At 43.2% G+C, this 27,380-nt stretch overlaps 1 protein-coding gene across 2 annotated transcripts in view; it reads left to right on the top strand.

Annotated features, from left to right (window-relative positions):
- The window catches only part of FMN2 (formin 2), a 128,006-nt gene that overhangs the window by 73,345 nt on the left and 27,281 nt on the right, over window positions 1-27,380 (top strand). Inside the window, exons 12-14 of one of the 2 annotated variants that reach the window (XM_054713011.1) lie at window positions 715-774; window positions 964-1,084; window positions 15,065-15,157. In XM_054713011.1, coding sequence (XP_054568986.1) covers window positions 715-774; window positions 964-1,084; window positions 15,065-15,157 — 274 coding nt within the window. The remainder of the gene's footprint in view (window positions 1-714; window positions 775-963; window positions 1,085-15,064; window positions 15,158-27,380) is intronic. The other variant, XM_054713012.1, reaches the window with a different exon arrangement.

Raw genomic sequence — 27,380 nt, 5'->3', positions numbered from 1 at the left:
AGGATTGGACTCTGTGTGTGTGTGTGTGTGTGTGTGTGTGTGTGTGTGTGTGTTACAATACATTTTTATTGATTTCAGAGAGGAAGGGAGAGGGAGAGAGATAGAAACATCCATGACGAGAGAGAATCATGGAACGGCTGCCCCTTGCAAGTCCCCCACTGGGGATCGAGCCCACAACTCGGGCATGTGCCCTTGACCGGAATCGAACCTGGGACCTTTCAGTTCTCAGCCCGACGCTCTATCCACTGAGCCAAACCGGCTAGGGCAAATGCTTAATTTTTTTTTATGTTCCTAATCTATATAGTACCATCAAACTTACTGCTGGTCCAGGTATGTAGAAATGCGAGCAATATTCATCATCTCGGCGAAGATAGTAGTTATGCCCCTTAATAAAATCCATAAAAATTAATGAACTAATTTTCTGACGGAGGAAAGCAAAAATAGGAAAGTATTTGTAGTGGACACTCCACCCTTAAACAGCTGTGCTTAACATTTGGAGCTTAGATGTGAGCACTGGGGGAAGTCAGGTCTTCTGTGCCATTCAACTCCTTGGTTATAGTCACTGAAATAACTTGAAATATGGAATTCCACATTTCATTCTAAACGTTCTCCCCTGTATATGCTGATTTCCTGGGGTTTCTTTTATTTGACACTATATTTAATCGTTTAAATATATATATATATATTTTTACTTACTTTGGTCTTTCTGCCTAGGACAATAGCAGAAGCCTTTTGTCATATATCGTGTCCTATTATCTTCGAAATTTTGATGAGGTAAGACAGTTTTTTGCATATAGATAGTTTTTCTTTTTCTTTTTTTTTTGGGGGGGGGGGGGTTAGTCTTTGTTGTAAATGATTTGGCATTGTTGGTTTTTGTGCTTTTGCCATCCCTGCCGTCGTATGATTCTTATTGATCTCAGTGCTGATTGGTTTAAAATGATGTGTTTCTTGCTAATGAATTAGGACGCCGGGAAGGAGCAGTGTGTTTTTCCGCTACCCGAACCCCAGGACCTGTTTCAGGCCTCGCAGATGAAGTTTGAGGATTTCCAGAAAGATCTCAGAAAACTAAAGAAAGACCTGAAAGGTAACGGAGCATCTGAAAGAAACTCATGTTTGTTAGTCGTGCTTTTTTTTTTTTTTTTTTAAAAAAAAAGTAAGACAAGCTAGACGTTTTGATGTTCTTGAACAAAAAAATCTTTGAGAGCCTCATAGAACTGAAAATTGTTTAGTATGGCTAAAGAAAAAAGTTGTTATTATTATTATTATTACCTATAATCTTATTGTTTTGTTGTTTAAAAAGCTGTGTTTGAAACTTCATTATCGAATAGTCTCTTGGGTATTTGAATAGTAATCTCTTTCATGAGGAGCAAATTTGTCTGGTTTTGACGGCCAGGAACATTCGTGTGTTTTATCTTGTCACTTTGAGCGATGACCAGGCCCCCCCAGCCCTCCCTTCATGCACTTGCCCAAGACTTTGCGGCTTGTGAACTTGTCTGGGGACAAAACATCTTCTTTCACATATGTGGTCCAAAAGCACACGTGTGTATGCCTTGTTGTTAGTTGCGAAGCCTTATACCATTTTTATTCTTTATGGATTAAGGTATTACATATGTGTCCTTATCCCCCCATATCCCCCCCCGCCCCACCCGCTCATGTCCTCACCGCCCTGGTGTCTGTGTCCATTGGTTAGGCGTATATGCATGCATACAAGTCCTTTGGCTGATCTCTCCCCCTTACCCCCTCCCTCCCCTACCTTCCCTCTGAGGTTTCACGGTCTGATCGATGCTTCTCTGTCTCTGGATCTGTTTTTGTTCATCAGTTTATGTTGTTCGTTAATATCATTTTGAAGAGTCTGAAATTCGCCAGAGTTCTGCCTTAAGAGTAATATTTACACAAAAGTGAACAGTGTACCCTTTTAAGAATTATTTTTGTGGTGAAAATCCCTTTTAGTCCCTGGTCCTGAGGTTTCTTATTGTTACGGAGCTGGGAACACCTCCGCTAGCTGAGCCTCTATCTAACCCTGTCAAACACAGACAGGGAGTGAGTAAAAATATGTGAATTTTCATTGGATGTGTAGCTAAAGGAAAAGAAGAGGCGTGGTTACCCCTGTCCAAAAACCAACCGGATGATGTAACTTTTTAAGAGATTCTACCCAGTTTGGAAATGCGTATCCATACTGATCTATAATGAAGTGTATGGGATTAAATATATTCTGGTCACAGATGCTTTTGTATGGATAAAAATCATCACAATGACATTACATAGCTGGCCTGCAGTTTCTAAACAACTCAGCACCCATTATTATGAGCCTGACGCAGATTGGGCAATTGTGGGTGCATTGGGTACCCTCAAATATGGGTGTTCATTTATTGAACCCAAGAATGACAAGTTTGTTTAAGAAATAAATACAATTATGTTATGTTTGTATGACACTATGTTCTTATGGATTTAAAAGTATGACTTTTAAAGACAACAAAAGGCAAACTATTTAGAGTATTGATCTTCCTTCAACATTATACCAGGTATATATTGGTTTACTGGTTTGCTTATTAATATCCCCCTCTCTCAGTGCTTAGGGGCATTTCTGGGGGATCAGAAAAAAATACTTTATACTTTCATTAACAGTTCAGTCTTGCAAAGTAGGACTTCATAGTTTACAGGGGATTGGATCAAGGAGAGGAATGGCGATCTTACTCCCAGGGAACTTACGTTTGCTTATGATGGGAATGATTCCTCCTTTACTTTTCCATGTCGACATGCTTCCTCCCTATGGTTATTAACTAGACAGGTAGCCATGACAAATGGCACGCTCTCACAAGACTTAGAGCTAGACAGGGAGCACTGACAGACACCAGACTGGGTTTGAAGAGGACCAGTAGCCGCTGCCATGGTCCTACTTCCTCTTGGACATCTGTCTTCTCCAGCGATGGGGTGGCTCCAGATTGAACACTGAGGGAGCATCTTAGCAAGTTGTGAGCACCCCAGAGGGTTACTCTTTATATATCACTAGAGGCCCGATGCGCGAAATTCGTGCAAGGGGCTCGGCCTCACAGCCCCGGCTGCCACCTCGGCCCTCGCAGCCCTGCCCTCCCATCCCAACTGGTCATCTGGAAGGTCATCCCAGAAGGTCGTCCCACATCCGGTCTAATGAGCATATTAGCTCTTTATTATATAGGGTTATTATATAGGATAAGGCCAACTTCTCGGAAAGGTGTATTTCCTCAATGAGAACCTAGAGCATTTGACCACTGTAGTATTTTCTCAAGTTCGTGCCTAGTTTGTGAATATGGGGGGCCCTAGAAATGGAGGGCTTTCCTGACCAAATAAATCTGAGGAGTTCACCGTGGTCTCTGAAAGAAGCGTTAGCAGCAGTTCTCGGGTTTATTTGCCCACAGAGCACTCCCCCCCCCCCCCCCCCGCCCCCCCACACACACACAGAATAGCTGGTAGGTTCTCTGGTCGGTGGAATGAATACATTTTAAGAAACACAGGCATCACCTGACCAGAGTGGCTCAGTGGTTGAGTGTCTACCTATGAGCCAGGAGGTCACGGTTCGATTCTGGTCAATGGCACATGCCTGGGTTGTGGGCTCGGTCCCCAGTGCGGGGAGTGCAGGAGGCAGCTGGTCAATGATTCTCATCATTGATGTTTCTCCCTCTTCTCTGAAGAAAGAAAGGAGGAAGAGAAGGAGGGAGGGAGGAAGGAAGGAGGGAGGGAGGGAGGGAGGAGCAGCGCAGGCCTGGTTCTGTGTTACTGACAGAAGCACGGCATTTCCGCTGAGCAGCGTGCAGGGAAGGTGGGGAAATGAAGCTGCAGTCCATGAAATAGTGCGATGATGTCTCCTGTGCTTGTAAAATGAGAACGGCTTGAGCTATTTACAAGGCTGTCAAACACTGCGCTCTCCTTTGAACACTGACAACATTCATAATTAAATCATACATACATACATATATATATATATATATATATTTTTTTTTCTAAAATTTGAGGTTTTGTATAGAAAGAAAGACGTTTTACAACAAGGAAGGGGATCTTCTGAGCTCAACCTTAATGAAATGTAATTTCTGGGAAGGATTCAGCGTGAGTGTACCATTTCATATCAACGAGGCATAAAATCAAAACTGCCTCATGTCCCTCTTTGGAATGAGATGGGTATAAATACGATTTGTGCATTTATTGGACTAAATGGGAGTCAGATGGGAGATTATTGGGTTATGTTATTTGGATATAATTAGTTTAAAGCAATGTCTTTTTTTGACAAATGGAGCCTATGAAAACTTATTCCTTCTACGTGGTTACATTAGGTGATTCATTTAAAGAAGATTCAAATATCCTGCCCACCTTTTGCCAGAAGCGAGTTGTTTTAAGCAGGTGTTTAAAAAATGCAATGATATATGTAAAGAATGGATCCTGATCCTTTCCATCGAATAAATACCCAATAAATATTGTCTATTCATAATAAGGAAAAAACAGAATAAATAGTGTGAGGTAAAGAGGTAAGAAAAGTCATTAAGACACTCAATTTCTGGCTAAATCACTTCCTCTTAGGTTTCTGCTGAGAGAGTTGACTTTTATTTTCAAGGAAAGACTGAGAGAGAATGCTGACGGCTCAGACGTTTTGACAAGACAACTGACTCCCCTGTTAGTGTTTATCAGAGCAGAACATCCACTCTGTTTGCTTTCTGTACTTGTTCCTGAGATTCCCACAGCCCTGGGCTGCTCCCTGGGCCTTCTGAGCTCAGGGCCATGGGGTTGGTTCAGCAACCTGATCCGGTTTGATCTCTTGTGGTTGTCAGCAGCTTTCCTTGGCGATTTCTGTCTTGGGTAGAAAGCGTAGCACTTGCCACATGACTCCAGTCACCTCAGCGCTGCAGAGCCTTGAGTAATTCAGTTACCGGAAGTGGGGGAGGATGCTTCCTGCAAATTCCTTCCTGTACCCTCCTCCCTTCCCCTCCCCTCCCCTTTCATTCGCTGACTTGAAGATGTTTAAGATGAATGAACTCTATCTTCACCTTGAAGCAGTGGCAGTGTCCAGAGGTCTGAGCTGTGTAGGAGAAACAAGTCTTTAAACTTGTTTGTCTTGATTTATAGGTGTTTATGCCAATTATATTTACAATGGCAAATTTCTGTTATTTTTTTGTTGTTGTTTGAGGAAAGAAAACATGACGTTATAAATTCAGTTCAAAGGCCATCCATCGCTTCTTTTAAAGTCACTTCCTGCTATGATTTTAAAATGAATGTTCGTTCGACATGGGAACATCAGACAACATTGAAAAACACAGAACAGAAAATACATTTACCTGTAATCCTTCAGTTCATGATAAATAACCTTAGTATTTTGGTATGTTTTTATCTCGGGTCTAACCCTCCATGTCTCTTGACTTCTCTTTCAGATTTACCCCCCTCCCTACCCCTTTTGCTATGATCATCATGCATTCCTCAACATTGCCTTTCAGTTCATTAATTCTCTCTTTGACTCTATCCAATCTGGTATTTATATTGCCAATGCAACTATTTTAAAATCACGATAATTATTTTTTTTCCCCAAGATTTCTAGTATGGTGTTTTTTTGTTTGTTTGTTTGTTTTTACCATATCTATTTTTACCATTAAATTAATTTTTGTTCTTGTTCTGCGTAGTATTTGCCCTTGACCTTTTTTATTTTTATAAAGGTATTTTAATGTCCTTTTTGGATTTCCATAGTTTTTGTTTCATCTGAGCTGAATTCGTCCTTTATTTGTTAAGACGTATAAGCTGTCTTTCTACTCATTAATTGTCTTTGTGGCATTAGAATGTTGATTTAAAACAGTTGTTAGAAAATGATGGCCTGAGGGCTGAAGGAGGCCTGTTCTTATAAATAAAGTTCAGTTGGCCCAGAGCCATCCACACCCCGTCATTTATGTTGTGTCTGTGATGGCTTTTGTGCCACCACGGAAGAGTTGAGGTGTGACAGCAACTTATCTATCCGTCTGTCTTGTGTTCTCCGTTTTGCTCCCGACCCCCCAAATCCTGCACTTTCTTGATTTTTCCATTGCTTTGACCTGGCCTGCCTTTGGCCAGAACCAGGCCTTCTCGTGGGCAGCTTGGGGACCCTGCCCTGTGGGCACATGGGGTTTGCTGCAGCGTCCGTCTCCAAAGGAGTGAATGACTTGGCTCCCATCTGGCCTGGATTGCTGGCTGTCTACGTTTGCGGCCCCAGGCACACAGCTTTGTAGGGGCTGGTGCTGTGTCCCTCCTCTTTTCATGGCTCCGGGAGCCTCGTCCTAGCTCTGGGTTCCTAGTAGTGACCCTGGCTCCGTTCTCTCCCACCCCTGGTCTCTTTACCCTCCCCCACGCGCACTTCAGTCACTCCTTGCTTGGCCTCTGTTTCTTAACTTGGGCTTCTCTGCTATTTCTGGTTCAAGGAGTTATTCATTTTTTTTTTTTTTTAAAGCATAGTGTGTCTGTCTGGTTTTCTTTTTTAATGTCCTCCTGCATTGCTATGTGTTTTCAAAAGAAGGAAGTTTCGCCCTAACCAGTTTGGCTCAGTGGATAGAGCATCGGCCTGCGGACTGAAAGGTCCCAGGTTCGATTCCAGTTAAGGGCGTGTGCCTTGGTTGCGGGCACAACCCCAGTGGGTGGTGTTCAGGAGGCAGCTGATGGATGTTTCTAACTCTCTATCCCTCTCCCTTCCTCTCTGTAAAAAATCAATAAAATAAATTAAAAAATAAAAGAAAATAAAAAGAAGGAAGTTTCAGCCTATTAATGAATTCATCATTCCAGTTGACTGGACATCACTCTTATATGTTATACAATTCTCAGTGAAAATTTTAATAGCATTTCCCAGGCCTCTTACTATAATTAAAAAACCATTTAAGATGGTTTCATAAAAATCTATCTTCTGATGGAGCCATAATTTAATGAGGGATTTGATTCTTGTAAGAAATCATCTCTTTCCAATTCTGCCTACTCTTCAGAAATATTATGTTGAACATCCTTATTCATAACCTTTTTACTCTATTTTTTATTTTTCCTTAATATAGATTATTAGAATTATAATTACTAGATGAGAGGCAATGAACATTTTTTTTTTCAGATTCCTGATACTCATTATCAAAATGCTTTCTAGATATGCAGCTTAAGAATTTAATGGGTAGGTTATCTCGTAATAATAAGATTTATGAAGTTTAGATCAATAAGGAATCAGAGATATTAGAGTCTAATACTTATCATTCCACAAATGTTTATTAAATCACTGAAAAAACAACAACAAACCACAGACTCTTCCCTCATAGCTCACAGACTAATAAGAGCACCAATGGTTATGTGCATACGAATACCACTGTATGGTATAACAAGTAGTTTTTAGTTCTGTAAATAAGATACTACAGAAACACGGAGGCGGTAAGGATTACATGTACTTGGAAAATGATACCTAACTTGGACTTTGAAGGATCAGTAACGTTTGGTCCAGGAGAAAGAAGAACAGAATTTCAAGCACGGGAAGGGACATGAGCGAAGTCACCAGTGTAGCGACTGTTTGGGCTCTGATTGTCTATTGACCCGTGAGGTCAGGGGTTTCTCAGGATGAAACCTGAGGGATACACAATATTCAGATGAGAAATTTGGCTCGTGGCAGCAGAATTCGTAACGAAGGTCAGCACTGAGCATGCGTGTGGTCTGAAAAAAAAAACCCTTGCTGGTAGTTTTGATATATCTGTCTTGTGATATGCCTCACTCACTCACAGGGAGTCCCACTCCCTGATTGGTTAGAAATCGCCATTAGGATGGAGTCATGACGTGTGAATACTTTACAGCTACCTGATTGGTTAGAAATCGCCATTAGGATGGAGTCATGACGTGTGAATACTTTACAGGTGAAAACATGTATGGAAGGAAATGTTAGCAGGTGGATCCTCCACTCCCATGGCATGAGATGAGTACATCCTTGGAATTGCGGGCGATCTAATGTGACTCCAATACAGGCCGTGTGCAGGGGACTAGGAAGCGATAAAGCCATAGGAATGGGCTTTAAGTCTGTTTTCTATTAAATTCCCTACTAAAAATCTCAGGGGATCCTTGACATAGAAGTGCTACAACTTAAAAATTCCAATTCTAAGATATATTTTAATTAGAAAATAATTAAGAACCAAGATCTTTTAAATGATAGTGCACTTAAGCATGGCTTATGAAAGAGTGCGAGGGGTGCTAATAGAATCATTCATGTTGAGCTCTATTAGTTTATTATGCTTTTTAGAAATATATTTTTATTGATTTCAGAGAGGAAGGGAGAGGGAGAGATAGGAACATCAATGATGAGAGAGAATCATGGATCAGCTGCCTCCTGCATGCCCCACACTGGGGATCGAGCCCACAACCTGGGCCTGTGCCCTGATGGGAATCGAACCCTGACCTCCTGGTTCCTAGGTGGGCGCTCAACCACTGAGCCACGCCGGCTGGGCAGAATTGGCATTTATTGAGCACCTTTTATTGAATGATAAATGGGCTCTTGTACTTAAACAACATATTGTATCATGTAGTTCAGGAGCCAAACATACAAACAGATAATTACACTATAACCTAGTAAGCCCGATGCTACCTGATTGGTTAGAAATCGCCATTAGGATGGAGTCATGACGTGTGAATACTTTACAGGTGAAACTCCCATGGCATGAGATGAGTACATCCTTGGAATTGCGGGCGATCTAATGTGACTCCAATACAGGCCGTGTGCAGGGGACTAGGAAGCGATAAAGCCATAGGAATGGGTACCAACCAGGTCACAAAAGCCAACATAGCCACTCTGGGCGGGAAGACTCTACATGGATGAGAGGGGTGTGTGTATTTGGAACTGGGGGGTGGGTGCGTAGGGGAAGAAGGGAGGAGAATGAAGGGGGGGGCACAAGCATTTCAGGAAGAAGAAAAGTCTATTACGCCTGCATTCTTGGCATATCCCTCGTATGAGAGGACGCACATCCACTGCACATGTTTATAAGGACATTACATTTAAATATATATATATATTTTATTGAGTTTTTCACAGAGAGGAAGGGAGAGGGATAGAGAGTTAGAAACATCGATGAGAGAGAAACATCGATCAGCTGCCTCCTGCACACCCCCCACTGGGGATGTGCCCGCAACCAAGGTACTTGCCCTTGACCGGAATCGAACCCTGGGACCCTTCAGTCTGTAGGCCGACGCTCTATCCACTGAGCCAAACCGGTTAGGGTAGGATATTACATTTTATTCTAAATGCACTCTCCAGCCACTGAAGGATTATACTTAGGGACCTGGAGTGATAATGATTTATGTCTAAGAATATTGCTCTGGCAAGCGTCGAATTTGGGAGACTTAGGAAGGAACTTCCATAAAAGATAATAGTGATTTTGACCCAGGAGGGAGCGGGACAAAGGAGGTGGAAAGAACGAAACATATGTTTCTGATTTTTAGGGGCAGCGAGGGCGGTATAAAGTAATTATTTAAATTTTTCTGTGTACTAGGTAATATAGAAGTACTTCTTAAAGTACTGTCTCGCTCCATAGTTCCCATGGAGTCAGCTCTGTGTAGGTTCCTGCAATGTTTTTCTGTTTGAGATGTTTCTATTTCTTTACATCAGCTTTGAAAAAAATGTTTTTATTTGTGATATTTCCTCCAAAGCTGATAAGTTTCACGTATCTTTCTTTCTTCTCATCTTTCCTTCCCTCCCTCCATAATAATATACACACATGTATACTGGGTTCTCGTGAACATTTCTCAGGATTCTTAGACTTTCCATGCTGTAAATCTCTTGAATCTTCATGAAACTCAGTAGTAATTTTGCCCCATGGAAGGGAGAGTTAATGAGAAGAAAATGAAGTTGTCAGTCACTTAATTTTAAGAGTTGATGCCGTTTATTCATTTTAGGATAAAATAGTGAAGTTGTATTTCCTCATTTTCACTAATCACTTACTTTTCGTACCCTACTGCCTTGAAAAAAAAAAAAAAGGCCAAAAAAAACAATGAATTAAAGGTGATTAGTTCTCTGACATTTGAGTTAAGATGCCTTTTATTTCTTCTTCTTGTCTGATCGCTGTGGCTAGGACTTCCAGTACTCTGTTGAATAAGAGTGGTGAAAGCGGACATCCTTGTCTTGTTCCTGTTCTTAAGGGGACCGCTTTTAGTTTTTGCCCAGTGAGTATGATGTTGGCTATAGGTTTGTCGTATATGGCCTTTATTATTGATAAGGTATGATCCCTCTATTCCCACTTTACTGAGAGTCTTTATCAAAAAAGGGTGCTGGATTTTGTCGAATGCTTTTCCTGCATCTATTGATATGATCACGTGGTTTTTTTAAATCTTTCAATTTGTGTATGTGATGCATCACGTGTATTGATTTGTGGATATTGTGCCAGTCTCGCATCCCTGGAATAAACTAGAGAGTAACCCGAAGATTTTTCCAATAAATCAAAAATCCATAGGAAAAAAAAAAGCGTAGTGAGTGTTATACCTTGGAGCATAATGTTCTATTGCACGAGGTATGCAAGCTTTGTTTAGAAAAAAACAAAAAGAGAAAATAAAACCAGTGGTGAGTCTATGGCGCCCACCATACAGCGTAGATCCTGATGGTGGCGTAGAGAACACGCCCCCTGGGGCCAGGGCTGCAGGCTGGTTCTGGGAGTCTCTCTGCAGACCAAGCGTGGAGGGAGCCCAGTTCCTCTTCTTCCAACTGCTCTGTAGGCGTCTCCTGAGCTGCCTTCCTCTTCTCTCAGTTGCCACATGGCTTCTGTTTCTTGAAATCCAGTCTATAGTCATGTCCAAAGCACGCTGACCTGGGAAACCGCTGGATTTTGGAAGGAGGAACTCCTGATCTAATCAACCTTCTTTGTTCTTCGTGTCTCTGACGTGGCTTCCTTCAAACTTGACGAGGCAGGTTTATGGGTGCCCGTAAAACCTTCTGGAAGCTCACAGAAACGCAGCGACTCGAAACCGGGCAACGCTGATTGATGGAGCGTGGAGATGGAGAAGTGACAGTGGGAATATTCCAGTTTCCTAAACACACACACACACACACACACACACACACACACACATACACACCAGAACCTCATGATGGTGGTTCATTCCTGAGAGTGGTGTGTGGCGCTCTTATTTCAATCTGATGGTGATAAGATGGTGTTTGCTGTGCCCCCCAACACGCCAGTCTGTGGATTGGAACCCCTTTTCCAGTGGGAACATCAGAGACTTGTGTCCTTCCTCTACTCTGACTAGAGTTGTCTTTGTAGTTGAGAGCCTAAACTCATGCTTTCCACTGTTAGCCCTTTTACACAAGATAAAACCTTTTTGGATTAAGAAGGCCTTTAAATTAAACAAAAGCCTACATGGTTGGAATTACTCAGTTGTGCCAACTGCCTTTAACAGATTTTAACAAAAATATTTGGATTTGACTGTCATGCAATTTTCCAGGAACTCTATCTCATGTTATGTTTTTCATAATGTGACTAAATGACCCTTTAAGTTGGTGAGACCCTTTAAGTGGCTGGTATTTTTTTAAAAATTCACATAGTCACCTGTTTTGGAGAGGATAATAGCCAGGATGATGTTATGCACCAAAAGGCACTATAGTTAGGTGAAGAATGGGGTGCAATCTTATAAATTTCCTTATGCGACCTATTGATATATGTCACTGAATATAGAAGCATGTCTATGAGAAGTATGCATATCCAAGTCTACACAGACTCTAGAACTTTACATTTTGTTTTTCTAGTTATCCAACAGGCTTTTCCTTCTGAATATAACGAATAGAGCCGCAGCCACCCACAAAATAATTGTGCACATTATATACCACAGTGAAGAGCTTTAGTCATCTGGGTTGGGATTTGGGGCACGTGGTTTAAGATTTACATGCTGTTCTATGTGACCCACCACTGGAGGCTTAATGTCCCGATTAAGGAAAGTCGTGGTCATTGGCATCATTGAAAGTACTTATTTTCACACAAGGTTTTAGTGCTTCCTCTGAATTTCAAACACTGGGCACACGGAGGTGAATAGGACAGACCTTGACCTCAGGGAATGCAAATTACAATCAGAGATCGGTACATGTCAACAATAAATGCAGTAAGATAACATCATTAATAGCTGTCACTTTTTGAGAACTTCTTAACCATCAGCTCAGTGCTTAATGCTCAGGTGCCCTGCCTTCATCAGCCCCATTTCTAGTTGAGGAAGTTGGGGCTCAGATAATCTAAGGACTAGCTCAAGATCACGTAGCTACTAGTAGAACCAGACCTGAATGCTGATCTATTTTATTCGTATCTCTCCTTTTATTTTATATCTTTCACACATGCTCTATAGAAGAGGGGCATACAAAGTTTGGGGGTGGGGGTGGGGGATTGCTGATAGGTGAACCTTGCTGAGATAGTTGTGAATGGATGGACAAATCAAAGTTCAACAATCGATCATAAGGGATAAGAGTATGTGAGGGGGGTGACTAGCATGTACAAGGCATGGGGACATTCCAATAGAGATGCCGTTTCCAGATTACTGAGAAATTCATATTGACAGGAGAATCCAATTCCCTTTTCCACCCATTCCACCGATAATTGTTGAACGCCTGTTGCCTGCCAGCGGATGTTTTAAGCCCTAGCCAGAAAAGTGGAGGAGTGAGTAAATGAAGAGTGATTGGAGAGGAGGGACCTCATCTGTCCTCTTAAGAGACTGGAATTCTGTGACTCACTGCAGACCTGAGCTATCTATGGCGATTCTATCAGAACTGTTGTAAAAGCAGACTCCAGACATGTCATTCCACAGGGAGACGGTGTAGCGAGACAGAGAGAGTTCTGCTCAGTGTAGAGTTGAGGATGCTAATCAGTACAGCAGCTCAGTGAGGAGGAAGATGCCTGGCAGAGATCGGAATGGCCATCACTCAAAACACCGAGATCCGTGACAAGCATCTTCTGCGGCTTCCGGAAGGAGGACAGGAAGTGAGATGAGGTTGCCCATAAGTGACCTGAGAGTTTTTCTGGATCTCAAATTCCTCTTGGTTCCCCTTGTATACGGGGGGAAATCGACTATAAGTAGAGGGGGAAAGATCGAAGCCATAGAAAAGATGGCTTTTGCTTGTGTTTATATTAAGAATACAGTTTATAGGAGTGGGCCAAGGACATTCCTAAAATGAGCCAGAATGCAATTTGAAATATAATTTCCCCTCATTTAAAAATACGGCACCTTCTCTTGTCTGCGGTGTCTTCTGTTGTGTAAACGTTGCTGAGTAAAAATGCAGCCCTGCAGACGTGGCCCATTTGAGAAGACTTGGTCATGGTTAGCCTGTGACCCATCTCTGCTTTCCTAACCAGTGACCTCCCCCTTTAAGGCACCAGGCCCATTAGATGACCTTCTGCAGGCTGCTGGGGGCAGGGTGTTCTTACGGCTGTGTAGACCTCCAGACATACTAGAGCATCGAGAAGAAGGGGGCAGGCATTACTTCCATTTTCTAATAAAAAGTGACAAATGAAACAATTGTCACTAACGTTCAAAATATTAATCTTTCTCGACTCAGGTGTCTAAGGTCTGAAAATCAGACCAGGTGAGAGATTGGATTCTTCCTCTCCCCCCACCGCGCCCCACCCCGCCCCACCCCGCCCCCATGCTGGCCTACTCTACTAGATACTAGGCTACTAGTATTGTACTCTGCTCATTGTGATGGAAAATATAATTAATTAAAAACCATCTGTAATAATAAAAGCGTAATATGCTAGTTAGATCGGACAGCCGAACAACCTTCCAGACGACCTTCCGGAAGAAGCCGGGGCTGCGAGGGCCGAGCCCCTTGCACGAATTTTGTGCATCGGGCCTCTAGTAGAGGATAAGGCAGGCTCCCTGTGGCAGGGATTTTTTTTCACGCCAATTCTCTTGGGTTCGTGGCAGTAATCATGGTGCCTAGAGAGGTACCTTGAACACAGTAGGTAGTCAGTCCATATCTGTGTCTTAGAGCAGCGGTCGCCAACCGGTGGTCCGCAGACCGCTGGTGGTCCGTGAGGTCCGAAAGGTTGGCGACCGCTGTCTTAGAGGAACAGGTTGGGTAGCAATTAGAAACGAACGACTCAAAGACCTTGGGGAATGTTTCTTCAAGTGATTTTTGCCAGAAATAATTCACTGAAGCGATTCGAAGGGCTGATCAATCTGCCTTATTTCCTTTCGTTGATGCACCATTTGCCCTCTTCTGTAGGAATGTATATACGTTTAGAAAACTCACCAATTTAGGATATGGTTAAGTAGATCCTGATTATGCATCTGTAGACATGAACGGGCACAGAATTTCCGACTTCACGCGGCTGTCCCAGGTGATCCATCGTAAAGGAAGCTGACGGCTAGCGCCTTCTCACCATCTCGCTGCTGTGGTTCTGACGAGTAGCCCACTGTTTCCAGAAATGTGCACTTTGGAATAAGCCTGTGTTAGACGTTAGTGGGTAATAATGACCATGATAATAGGAAACAGCACATGCCAGGCACAGTATTGGGACACGTTCCATCTCTTCACTGATTCGATCCTCATAACAACACTGAGAGGCAGACCCGGGCCCTCCCTTCTCCTGATGAGACGGAGGCTCAGAGGTTGTGTACCTTGACCAGGTGACACTCTGTGGAAGTGACCGAACTGGAGTCACAGACTCTTTTTTAAAAATATATATATTTTTATTGATTTCAGAGAGGAAGGAGAGGGAGAGAGAGAGAGAGTAACATCAATGATGAGAGAGAATCATGGATCATCTGCCTCCTGCATGCCCCCTACTGGGGACTGAGCCTGCAACCCAGGCATGTGCCCTGAGCGGGAATCGAACCCTGACCTCCTGGTTCATAGGTTGATGCTCAACCACGGAGCCACACCGGCTGGGCTGGAGTCACCAGCTCTTACGAATGCCTTTTCACAGTCCCCTCATGAAGCCTTGCTTATAGACTTGTCATGTCAGCATCTGGTGTTTCCAACACATGTGTAGGACGTATGTCCGTTATGGTGGTTGACAGGCCGGTCTAGCTTTGGCTCCTGAGGTTCTGAGGTGGTTTTGACGCTCCATCGACAGCGCCCTAAACAGCGTGTCTCTGATTGCAGCCTGTGAGGTGGAGGCGGGGAAGGTGTACCAGGTGTCCTCCGAGGAGCACATCCAGCCCTTCAAGGAGAACATGGAGCGGTTCATCATCCAAGGTACACGCTGGGGGGGTGGGGGTGGGGGTGGCTTGCGTGTCCTCCCTTGTCAGCAGAGGGCAAGGAGGCGTGAAAAAACACACGCGCTGGTTTCAAAGGGATCGACATCCCAGAGAAACACACAGTGTTTGACCATTTGTCATAGAGTGGGGAGAGACTCTATGTTGCTTTGTGAATGATGTTCATTATTATCCTTGTTCTTTCATGAAGATGAATACAATAGATATTGGTGAAATAGCTCATATCTTTAAAGACTTTAAAGTTGTTATATGTTGTTTTTTTTTTTTAAATTGGTTTCAGAGAGGAAGGGAGGGAGAGAATGAGAGAGAAACATCAATACTGAGAGAGAATCATGGATCGGCTGCCTCCTGCACGCCTCCTACCGGGGATGGAACACACAACCCGGGCATGTGCCCTGACCGGGAATCGAACCATGACCTCCTGGTCAATGCTCAGCCACTGAGCCACGCTGGCCGGGCTTATACTTTTCTGATAGAAAATTAGATATCCTTCCATGTTTTCGCTTGGGTTATGATAACCTCAGTTCATCCTGGCATTTATTTGGTTTGTCAAAATATTGCACGTATATTGATGTTTTTCAGATCTTCAAAACATTACATGCAGTTCTTTAAATAAAGGATGTACACATTTCTCCGGCTACTTAACACCTTTTTGTTTTCCAAGGAGCTTAAAAAACCCCAATATTATCACACTGGCTTTTCCTCTATTCCTTTGAGTTAAGCAGGGATGAGACATTTCAGAAGACGTTAAAGAAACAATTTGTTTAAAGAGGGGAAAAAATGTGTTAAAAGTTATCTCACTGTTTGAAGTCACCGAAACTTACAATTATTTCCATGCATTTGCTACTCAAAACCTTTCATCCTTGGCACATTCCATCTCTTCTGGAGATCAGATTTGTGACATGTCCTGCTTGGGGACAGTTCTCGCTGTTTCAGGAATTCTCGTAGAGGCTGACTGAGGCTGGGGCCGCGCACCGCTGCATCCTCTGTTAGGCTATGGTGTTTATACGTTGCTTACGTGTCATTAATGCCGATTTACAATGAATGAGGCATGCTGGAATTTGATTACACATTAAGAATAGCTTTTTTTTTTTTTTTTTTTTTTAGATAGGAAAAGACTATTTAGTCATTTAATAAAATCATGATGACCGAAAGAAAACATGAAACATGAAACGGGATATGAAAGAGATTCATAAATCAGAGTGGTTTGTCATTTCCAGATTTTCGGGTCCTCACGACTTGGGGTGGAAAATCTACTCATTGATTCCCAAATAGTCCTTTGGCTGAAATCATAGGCCTGTAGTTACATATTGGAGGACCCTGTACGCTCGCTCCCCTCTTAACGGTGAATAAAAATGAGTCTTGCTTTTTCCATTCAATGCGGTTTTTAGGATCAAGAACGTATAATTTTAGAAAACTATGTAGGGAAAAGTATGGAATTTTGTTGTTGTTGTTTGTGGGAAGAAAGGAGCCCTGATGCTATGATTCATTAAAAAAAAAAAAAGAAGAAGAAGTCGAACAATTTGCTGGATTTCACATCTAAAATGTTGGCAAGTGTCACCCATATAGTTGTTCACATTATTTATGGTTTATTATCTAACTAGAGGCCCAGAGCATGAATTCATACACGGTGGGGTCTCTTGGCATGACCAGTGATCGATGCCTATCAGGGGGCCGGCCAGCCGGGGGGAGGAACCCCAGGAGGTTGGCCGGCTGGCCCCTCCATTCGGGCCGATCAGGGGCCAGCCAGGTGGGAGGGAGGGGGTTGGGGCCATGGGAGGTTGGCCAGCGGGGACGGGGTAGGGGGGAACCACAGGAGGTTGGCTGTGGGAGTGCACTGACCACCAGAAGGCAGCTCCTGCATTGAGCGTCTGCCCCCGGTGGTCAGTGTGCATCATAGCGACTGGTCAACCGGTCATTCCAGTTGTTCAGTCGTAATGGTCACTTAGGCTTTTATATATATAGATATTCGCCATCCGTATTTTGGAGACCGGGCACTGAAATCTTCTTTATAACTCTATCTTAGTCATCTTTTGCATGAATAGCAAAGTTACATTTTGAGACCCAGATGGAATTTCTCGATGGAGGGTTGGACCTCATACAAGCAATGTGATTATTGAGTGGGTGTGGTCACCTAGGAATTCTGGGGGAGGATGATCTATTCAGGATGGACAGAGACACCCCCACAGGTGTTAGTATTTTGAGAAGAGAGGTCAGCGGAAAACCAAGAGAGGCTGTTGTAACGGAAGCCAGAGTTCGGAAGAGTTTCAGAGAGGAGGAAGTCATTAGAGTGGGACCTGTTCAGTGGGACCATTTTTGGGGGGCGGGGGTTGGCATGGGCAAAAAACAATTCCCTGAGCTTTCACCATTTAAGAAAAGTGAGGAAGTTCAAGGGTACCACTCTGCAGCCTTTTTGGAAGTCCTTGTGCGACAACTACAACTGATGCTTAAGTTCTCCATTTAAGTGTTTAGTCAAAGCCACTATAACTTAGCTATCTCCAGTTTATGCCAACATACGTGATTTTATGTTTGCACATGTGTCACTCTTACGTCGATGTCTGTCTCTCTCTCCCTCCCCCTTCCTCTCTCTTTAAAAAATCAATTGAATGTCTTAAAAAATACATCTGTTATAAAATTCAGGTGTATAATGGGGTGTAAGTCTTTCTTAGTATTACTTTCCTCGTTTGAACCACGTTTATATTTCATTTTTATCCCTCTAGAGATAATCTATGCATATAAGCCTATAATATGTACATGTACAGTTGTATCTACACTAATAAAAGAGTAACATGCGAATTGACCGTACCTTCGCAATGCCCACCAGCCAATCAGGAGTGAGTATGCAAATTAATCCAACAAAGATGGTGGGTTACTTTGCATACACAGGTGCTGAGTGGCCGGGGGCGGGGCGGGACGCAGGCGTTCCGCACCACCCCAGCCGCTCCGGGCCTCTGGGCAGCTTGGGAAGGCGGAAAGGCGGCTCTGGCCAGAGCGAAGGCGGTGCTGGCAGCCAGGGGAAGGAAGGCCCATTCTTGCACGAATCTTCATGCATCGGGCCTCTAGTTAATATATATTTTGCTAGTGAATACAGTCTCTATATGTTGATTTCCCCCCTTTTTCATTTTTATTAGGAAATAGTTTATATTTATGTACGTTTTATATTTTTTATATATATCATTTTTATAAAATGTAAAAGGATATATATGAAATTATTGTGTATGCATACAACATACAGTTTTGCATGTTAGATATTCATTTTATGTATAACACAAAAATAAATACATTTTATTATTCTTGTACTCTCATTGTTTGCTGTAACTGTATTCGATCACGTTGCCACAAACACTGAATTAGTGAATACTGAACCATTGCTCCCAGTGGCAAATACAGGGTTAGGTTTCTTCAAGCCTCTGGCCATGCTTTGGTCTCGTTTTCATCATTGGATCAACATGCTGCCTGACGTGTGTTCATGTTTGAAGATGCCTTGTGTAGTGTCTATGGTGGATTCATTGACATTGAACTCACCGCCGGCAGTGCTGTCACTCACACCCGCATGGAGCGCATCCGACACGTGGATTTTTCTCCGTGAAGCCCGCCTGGCCTTCTTGCTCTCGTGTACCCTGGACAGCACTGAGGCCACTCGAGCAACGGGAATGACAAAAAAAGCACGAAGATGCTGAAAAGTGTGTCACAATAGACTGAGAAGATGATTTACAGTTTGGGCGCTGAAATGAGAAGCGAGAGCCTCGCCTTGATGAGCGGCAGCTGGCGAAGTCTGGTCCGGCGACTCGGATTTTCCACTGCATGTGCCCGAGGTGACCTCAAAAGTTCTAGAAGGATGGATTTTGGAATTACAATGAATCTTAGTGAGTGGACACATTAAAAAAAAAATATATATATATATATATATATAGAGAGAGAGAGAGAGAGAGAGAGAGAGGAGAGAAGAGATTTGTGAGAGAGAAACATCGATCAATTGCCTCCTATATATATACCCTGACTGGGAATCAAACCCAAAACCTTTTGCTTGTACGGGATAATGCTCCCAATCACTGGCTAGGACTCTGTCCATTTGCTGTTAAATTGTATGAGTACCTTAGATATTTTGGATACTAACCCCTTGTCAGATATATTATTTGTGAATATCTTTTTCATTCAGTGGTTTGTCTTTTTGTTTTGTTGATGGTTTCTTTTCTTATCTTTGTCTGATTTTTGGTATCAGGGTGATATTGGCTTCATAGAATTAGTTCAGAAGCAATTCTTCCTCTTGGATTTTTTTGAAATGGTTTAAGAACTATAGATACCGATTCTTTCAACCAAATGTTTGGTAGAATTCACTTGTCAGGCTGTCTGGTTTTATTGGTTGGGAGTTTTTCGATGACGGTTTCACTTTCTTGGTTAGTAATTTCTCTTTCTTTCTGGTTCCGTGTTGGAATGCTGTTGAGTTTGTTGGCATATCGTTGTTCATAGTATTCTCGAACGATTCTCCGGATTTCTGTGGTGTCGGTTGTCACGTCTCTTCTTTCACTTACGACTGTATTTATTTGGGCTCTCGTTTCTTCTTGATGAGCTTGGCTAACGGTTTGTCAATTTTGTTTATCTTTTCAAAGGACCAGCTCTTATTTTCATTGATCTCTTTAACATCTCTATTTTATTTCCTGTCTCTCTGATCTTTCTACTTTCTCTTTATAGGTTTGCCAGAAATATAAATTGTAAACATTTTATTAGTTTTGCAAGTTTGTGGCCTTTGGGTGAGTGGAGTTGTAACTGCACTCTTCTGTGACTAGCTTTTATCTCCATTGAATATTTTTCTTGAGATTCTTTCATGTTAGTGCACATGCCTGTATTTTGTTAATACAGATTTCATTGGAGGTATATGCTACACCACAATTTATTTCTCCCGTTTTTCCTTCTTTTTTTTTAGCTAAAAGGAAAAATGCTTTAGTCCTGGGGTACACGCATATTCTCTTTTTTTAAAAAAAAATACATTTTATTGATTTTTTTACAGAGAGGAAGAGAGAGGGATAGAGAGTTAGAAACATCGATGAGAGAGAAACATCGATCAGTTGCCTCTTGCACACCTCCTACTGGGGATGTGCCCGCAACCAAGGTACATGCCCTTGACCAGAATCGAACTTGGGACCCTTGAGTCCGCAGGCCGACGCTCTATCCACTGAGCTTAACTTATGTTTTTTTATAACCAGTACCATCTTCTTTGCTCACCATTCCTTTATGTTATGCCTTCCTTCTGAGATGGTTTTGCTTCTTTCAGAAGAACACTCTTTAAAAGTTCCCTGGTCTGAAACTCTGGATTGAAAACCCTCTTTTTTTTTTTTTTTTTTTTGTCTGTGTGGAAATCTCCATCGCACCTGTTTTGGGGAGATAGGTTTGCTGATGATAAAACTCTGGGTTGCAAGTCAATTCCTTTCTGCATTCTGGATGCCGTAGTCTCTTACCTCCCTTCACGTCTGGGCAGCTCTGCTCCCGTTCCATTTTAGTTTCTAAACTAAATTTATTCGCAGACTCTGTTTTTTTTTTTTTTTTTCTATTTCTATTTCTATTATTTGTTTGGGCTCAACATCAGAGGGCCCTGCCAACCGAGAACTGTGTTAAAATTAGTTAGGGTCTCCCTCACCGTGGATGGAGGCTCAGGGCAGGGTGATCGCCCACTTGGGGTGCTGGATCCTTAAGTGGAGGGGGGGGTCTCCCCTCCCACCCAGGGCCACGGCGGAGAAGGACGCCGTCCTCAGCGTCTCTTCTCGTGGGTGCGTGGGGGTGCCTTTTGGGTTTCTCCGCCCCGACGGCGTGTCTCTTGGGGCGCCCTGGAGGACGCCAGGCCTGTCCTCATGTTCCTGCATGGCCGTTCCCAGGACAGTCTTCGGTTGCCGGGTGGAGAGGTGCCCCCAGGGCAATGCTAGCACCTTTTGAAGTCTTGCTCCTGATTGTTTTGACTGCTTCAGAGAATTTTCTCTATTTTCCAGCCAACTCAGCCATGCATTACATTTTATTTTAATCCAATACCTTGAAGCACTTGGTTGTAAAACTTTTTGATGTCCCGCTCTTGGTTGAAAATAGAGGCCTCTCCTGGATATTATTTTTTCCCCAATTAAAATAGCTTCAAGGTAATTTTGTATCAGTACATTCTTCTTAACGATTTCGTAGTATTCCACTGGAAAAAGGCAGCAAAATTAACTTGTTTATTGCTTTGCTTGTTAACCTTCTTTCCCTCAACATTGCTTTGAAAAGAAAAAGATTAAGAGAATAAATGTGTACATTTCTCAGAGTACATACTTGTACAATACATACATTCCTTAAGGTTGAACTGCAGGGTCGAAAGCAATATTGGCCTTCTTCTTCTTCTTTTTTTAAAAAAAAATATTTTATTGATTTTTTACAGAGAGGAAGGGAGAGGGACAGAGAGTTAGAAACATCGATGAGAGAGAAAAATCAATCAGCTGCCTCCTGCACACCCCCTACTGGGGATGTGCCCGCAACCAAGGTACATGCCCTTGACCGGAATCGAACCCGGGACCCTTGAGTCCGCAGGCTGATTCTCTATCCACTGAGTCAAACCTTTAAGGGCTTATTCTTTGATGCCTCTTTTTAAAAAATGGGTCTTTATTGTTGAAAGTATTACAGATGTCCCCTATTTCCCCTCTTTGACCCCGTCTAGCCTGCCCTCACCCCTGCCCCAGGCCTATACCACTCTATTGTCTGCGTCCATGGGTTATGCATGTAAGTTCTTCGGTTGATCTCTTCCCACCCACGCCCTCCCTCTGAGGTTCAAAAGTCTGTTCTACGTGTCGATGCCTCTGGTTCTCTCTTGTCCATCAGTTTATTTTGTTCTTTAGGTTCCGCATATGAGTGAGATCATGTGGTACCTGTCTTTCTCTGACTGGCTTTTTTCGCTTAGCATGATGCTCTCCGGGTCCCTGCATCCTTAGGGAAAAGAGCAGCATGTTGATCTAGAAGGAAGTGTTTAGAACTGAACAAATCTCACCATTTAGAATGACAGCGTTTCCTGGTCAATGCTTCAAATCTGTCAGCATACTGATCTTCTGGTTGGCAGAGATTCTCACTGGGTATTCCTGGGCCATTAGTGAGGTTGGGAACATTAGAATTGAGGGAGTAGGTCCACGTGGGATATCTGTGCATAGACCCATAGCCCATAGGCGTGTATAAGTATAACCACCCCTCTCTCCATTGTAAATGAGTAATATCTTAGTCAGATACTCAAAAAGCGTGTTGACCTGCGAGAGAGCTCATCTAGCCGAGGTGGCAAATTGTCCCGTCTTGTGCCAAATCGGATAGGTAGAGCCCGGTTTTCAGCATAATTTTCAGATCTGAATTGGATTCTTGACATTTAAAGAGGAATTACTGATGTGTGTCATGGAATAGGGGAGTTTGAGTTATTTCCTTCCATGAGAAATAATTCTTACATTTTCTATAAGAAATATATATATATAAAAGGCTAAGTGACTGACCGTACGTCCATCTGACTGTCTAACCGACCGACCGACCGGCCAGTACATGTGACACGCACTTATGACTGAGACTCCTATTATAGAGAAAGGGCAAATAGTGGTAGTAACATATTTTGTATTTTAATTTTATAATACTACTAGAGACCCAGTGCACGAAATTCATGCATGGGGGGGGGGTGTCCCTCAGGCCAGCCTGCACCCTCTCCAATTTGGGACCCCTCAAGGGATGTCTGACTGCCCGTTTAGGCCCGGGCAGTCGGACACCCCTGTCACAACCCAGGACTGCTGGCTCTCAGCCGCTGGCCTGCCTGCCTGCCTGATTGCCCCTAACTGCTTCTGCCTGCCAGCCTGATCACCCCCTAACCACTCCCCTGCAGGCCTGGTCCCCCCAACTGCCCTCCCCTGCAGGCCTGATCGCCCCCAACTGCCCTCTCCTGCCAGCCATCTTGTGGCAACCATCTTGTGTCCACATGGGGGAAGCCATCTTTGACCACATGGGGGCATCCATCTTGTGTGTTGGAGTGATGGTCAATTTGCATATTACTCTTTTATTAGATAGGATATTATATGTACTATTTTTGACATGGAACAGAGTGGGAGAGAAACATTGATGTGAGAGTGAAATATCAGTAGGCTTCCTCCTGCATGTCCCTTCCCCCCACCCACCGGAAATCGAACCATCAACCCTTCAGTGCATGGGATGATGCCCAGCCAACTGAGCCACACCAGCCGGGGCGGTTTTGTGTTTGGATCATTTGAATCTACAATGTAGAATTAATTGGTGTTACATTTAGTATTGAAAGCTTGGTCTTAACACATGCGTTTTCATATTTTTAGTTAAAGGCCCAGAGAGATTTTTTGAAAATCCTTATTTAAGCTCATCTTGGAATTAATAAGAAAGTGTGCTTCCGTAAGCTAGCTGTTGCTTGGTAAAGAAAAGGGGAATGAGTTGCCCTGAATGTGTCTTTATTTTTATGCTGCATTAGCAACAGTCCATGACATGTGCTTAGTCTACAGGTGGGGTAATATATAGGATTTTGGTATGATTTGATGTAAAAAATTAGGTAAACACTTTCCCACTTGGAAATCAATAGCCTTTTTACAAGGGATTGTCTACAGAATGTAAAACCCATGCATACATATGTTTTCCCATGTTTCTCACTTTGAGTATAAAATGAAGATTTAGTGGCTCAGTTGGTTGAGCATCAACCTATGAACCAGGAGGTCACGGTTCGATTCCCGGTCAAGGGCACATGCCCGGGTTGTGGGCTTGATCCCCTATGGAGCGTGCAGGAGGCAGCTGATCCATGATTCCCTCTCATCATTGAACCTTTCAGGAATCAACCTTTATTTATTTGGTTGTTTTTTGTTTCCATCTCTTTATTGATTTTTAAGGCTAGGGCATAAGATTACCTTTCAGGCCCAATTCTACAGGAGACCAAAGGTCATGGACAATCCAATGCCCCTGAATATGCAACTGGTTAAAACCAGTGTTTTCATGATTCCGTTTCAGCACGTTGGCATTTTAGTTATGCCTTCCCTAACGGCAGTAATATGTTCCCTCCCCCAAACCTCTGCCCCCACAAATATTTTCTGTTGGTTGCTGTCCTACTAAGTGACTATTTTGAAGCAGCGATTAGCGTCTGCAGTCGCTGGTCTGGCTCCGGCCTCTTTGGCAAGGTTAAATATTTCTGCTGAACTTGTTCCAAAGGACTGTGAGTAAGCGGAGGCCCTGACGGACGCCCTTGCATGAGGAAGTACCACATATTCCCAGGTAATTGGAGACAGAGTTGATTTTGACTAATATCAGATGGAAGGCGACTCAGAACCCTTTCATCTGCTTGTCTGAGCCCTCAATCTTTGTGCTGTTGTTCTTCTTATTTAAAGCGTTAACTAGTTTTTGTTTATAATTATCTATGAATGTGCATTTCGGTTGCTTTTAAGTGCAGCCAGGATGGGTTATTTTTTAGACCAAGGCAACGCCTTCCTTCTGAGTCATTGGAAGTTGTCATTTGATTGCAGATATATTGCTTCGGGTTTTTGAGGGTTTTGTTGCACGGCTTCTTTGGACAATGAACTTGAAATCAAGTGAATTTTTAAGTCCTTTATACATGTCCAGACAGGGAATGAATATCCGAATTTCTTTTGCTATCTTTCTTCCTTCCTTCTTTCCTTCCTTCCTTTCTTTCCTTTCCTAAATCTATTTTTACTGATTTCAGAGAGGAAGGGAGAAGGACAGAGAGAGAAACATCAATGAGGAGAGAGAACCATCGATGGGCTGCCTCCTGCACGCCCCACACTGGGGATCGAGCCCACAACAGTCAAACTGCTGTTTTGTGGGGGTTCAATATTCTATGCAGATGAAGGAAGCATATACTTACAGCTTTTCAGAAAGCGTAAGCCCCTACATTGTGGTGAGCGGAATGCCATGAGTTGTACTTGTTCATGATGGTCCCTTTGGATGTGTAATAAAAAAGCTCTTGCCCATTGTATGAGCAAGTTTAGCTGAAAAAACACACACAACACTTTATTCGAAGTGGCAGAAGATGGTGTTTTACCGAAGGAACAAACAGCAAAACATACCCTTTCTCCAAACCTAACAGCCATATTACAATCATAAAACCAAGTTGGGATATCAAAGAATCCTTTAAAATATTCTATTACCCGTGATTTTTACATTGAAGCTAAGGGGATATGTGTATGCCAACTGTAATCAACTCTGATAAACAGTCAAATGCAAGACCAAGGAGAGTGCGTCAGACTACACATTTCAACTCTTGATGGAGAATGCACAAACCATGAGCTTGACCGGATTTTTCTCTGGATGGCACTCTTAGGAAGAAAAACTTCCTGAAAAGTCGGGGTGCAGATCACTTTCCTGAGAACAAGGGGATAACCATTTTCCAATATAACACTTGCATAAACGCAGCATCAACATTTCGTTGTCACAATTGTTATAAACACACTTATGATGTGAACTTAGTGACAAATGGCAGGATCTGATTTCTTTTAAAAAAGATATATTTTGTTGATTTTTTTACAGAGAGGAAGGGAGAGGGAGAGAAAGTTAGAAACATCAATGAGAGAGAAATATCCATCAGCTGCCTCCTGCACACCCTCTACTGGGGATGTGCCCACAGCCAAGGTACATGCCCTTGACCAGAATCGAACCTGGGACCCTTCAGTCATCAGGCCAATGCTCTATCCACTGAGCCAAACCAGTCAGGGCTGATTTCTTTCTTTTTTAAAAAAAATGTTTCTATTGATTTTAGAGAGGACGGGAGAGGGAGAGAGAGAAACATCCATGATGAGAGAGAATCATGGATCGGCTGCCTCCTGCATGGCCCCTACTAAGGATCAAGCCCACAACCCGGGCATGTGCCCTGACTGGGAATTGAACCATGACCTCCTGGTTCATAGGTCGATGCTCAACCACTGAGCTACGCCGAGCTTGGTGGTTTTTCCTCGAACCAACCGTATGAGCCTCGAGAATTGCTCCTGGAAGCAAAGCATTTGAATGCACGGCAGCCCACAGCGGAGTCTAGAAGACAGTATGTTCGTGTGGGAGAGTCTTTTCAGAGTGAAATGACGGAACATTTATTCTGTCGTTCAGAATGGCTGATGACTGCCCCATAAGTGTGTGTAAACAGTCTAAAGTACAGAAAGGGGAAAGCGGGGGGTGGAGGGGACCCCTCAGCTGCCAGCTCAACCGGTCCCTTTTAAATTCCTAGAATCCAGTGTCCTGGATAGCGGCTCTGCAGATCCTCAACAGACTTCGAGCAAACACTGTCTTGAGGTTGTAAAACATTAACCAGCCCAAGCTGGGCGGCTGTGTTTAAAGCAGCGATGGAGACACGTTGACAATTCCCGGGGGACACGGGTTGGATCTTGCGCACAGTTCCAGTTCTTGGTAATGAACTTGCTCTGTGCCACGTTGGCTCCTAGTTTCGCCGAGTGGCCAGGAGCGTGACCCGAAGGGCGGACTTGCAAACCAGGGAACTTGTATGCCTATGGGCATAACCCGGGGACACGGACAGTGGGGTGGGGACACAGGCCTGGGGTGGGGAGGGGGTGGGCTAGAGGAGTTCAATTGGGGGAAGAAAAGGGGCCATATGTCATACTTTCAACAATAAAGATTAAAAAAAAAAAAAAGACCACGTCTGCTTTCACTAATCCAGGCTATTATTATTATTATTATCTTTAAACTTTTTGTTCTAGCCCTAACCGGTGTGGCTCAGTGGATAGAGCGTCGGCCTGCGGACTGAAGGGTCCCAGGTTCGATTCCGGTCAAGGGCATGGACCTTGGTTGCGGGCACATCCCCAGTGGGGGGGTGTGCAGGAGGTAGCTGATGGATGTTTCTCTCTCATCGATGTTTCTGACTCTCTATCCCTCTCCCTTCCTCTCTTTAAAAAATCAATATAATATATATTTTAAACTTTTTGTTCTATAGCTCAACTGATTTTTCAGAGTGTATCACAAACCATTAGTGAAGCATGAAATCAATTTAGGGGCTCACCATGAACCTTTTAAAATCGAACAGAACAGACTAAAATAGTATTTTTAACACTTTGGTGTCAAAAATCTGTGTGTGTGTGTGTGTGTGTGTGTGTGTGTGTATAGAAGCACTAGGTAAATTCCTAGAATGCTACTAGATCAGAAAGGCGAAAGTCACTGCCATACTTAACTTAATGCGCGGAGTTAGATGTTATTTTAAATAA

The sequence above is a fragment of the Eptesicus fuscus genome, chromosome 24 (genome assembly GCF_027574615.1).
Source record: "Eptesicus fuscus isolate TK198812 chromosome 24, DD_ASM_mEF_20220401, whole genome shotgun sequence".
In the NCBI taxonomy this organism is placed as follows: domain Eukaryota; kingdom Metazoa; phylum Chordata; class Mammalia; order Chiroptera; family Vespertilionidae; genus Eptesicus; species Eptesicus fuscus.
Note: the sequence above shows the minus strand (reverse complement) of the source record. Positions and strands in the feature narration are given on the sequence as shown.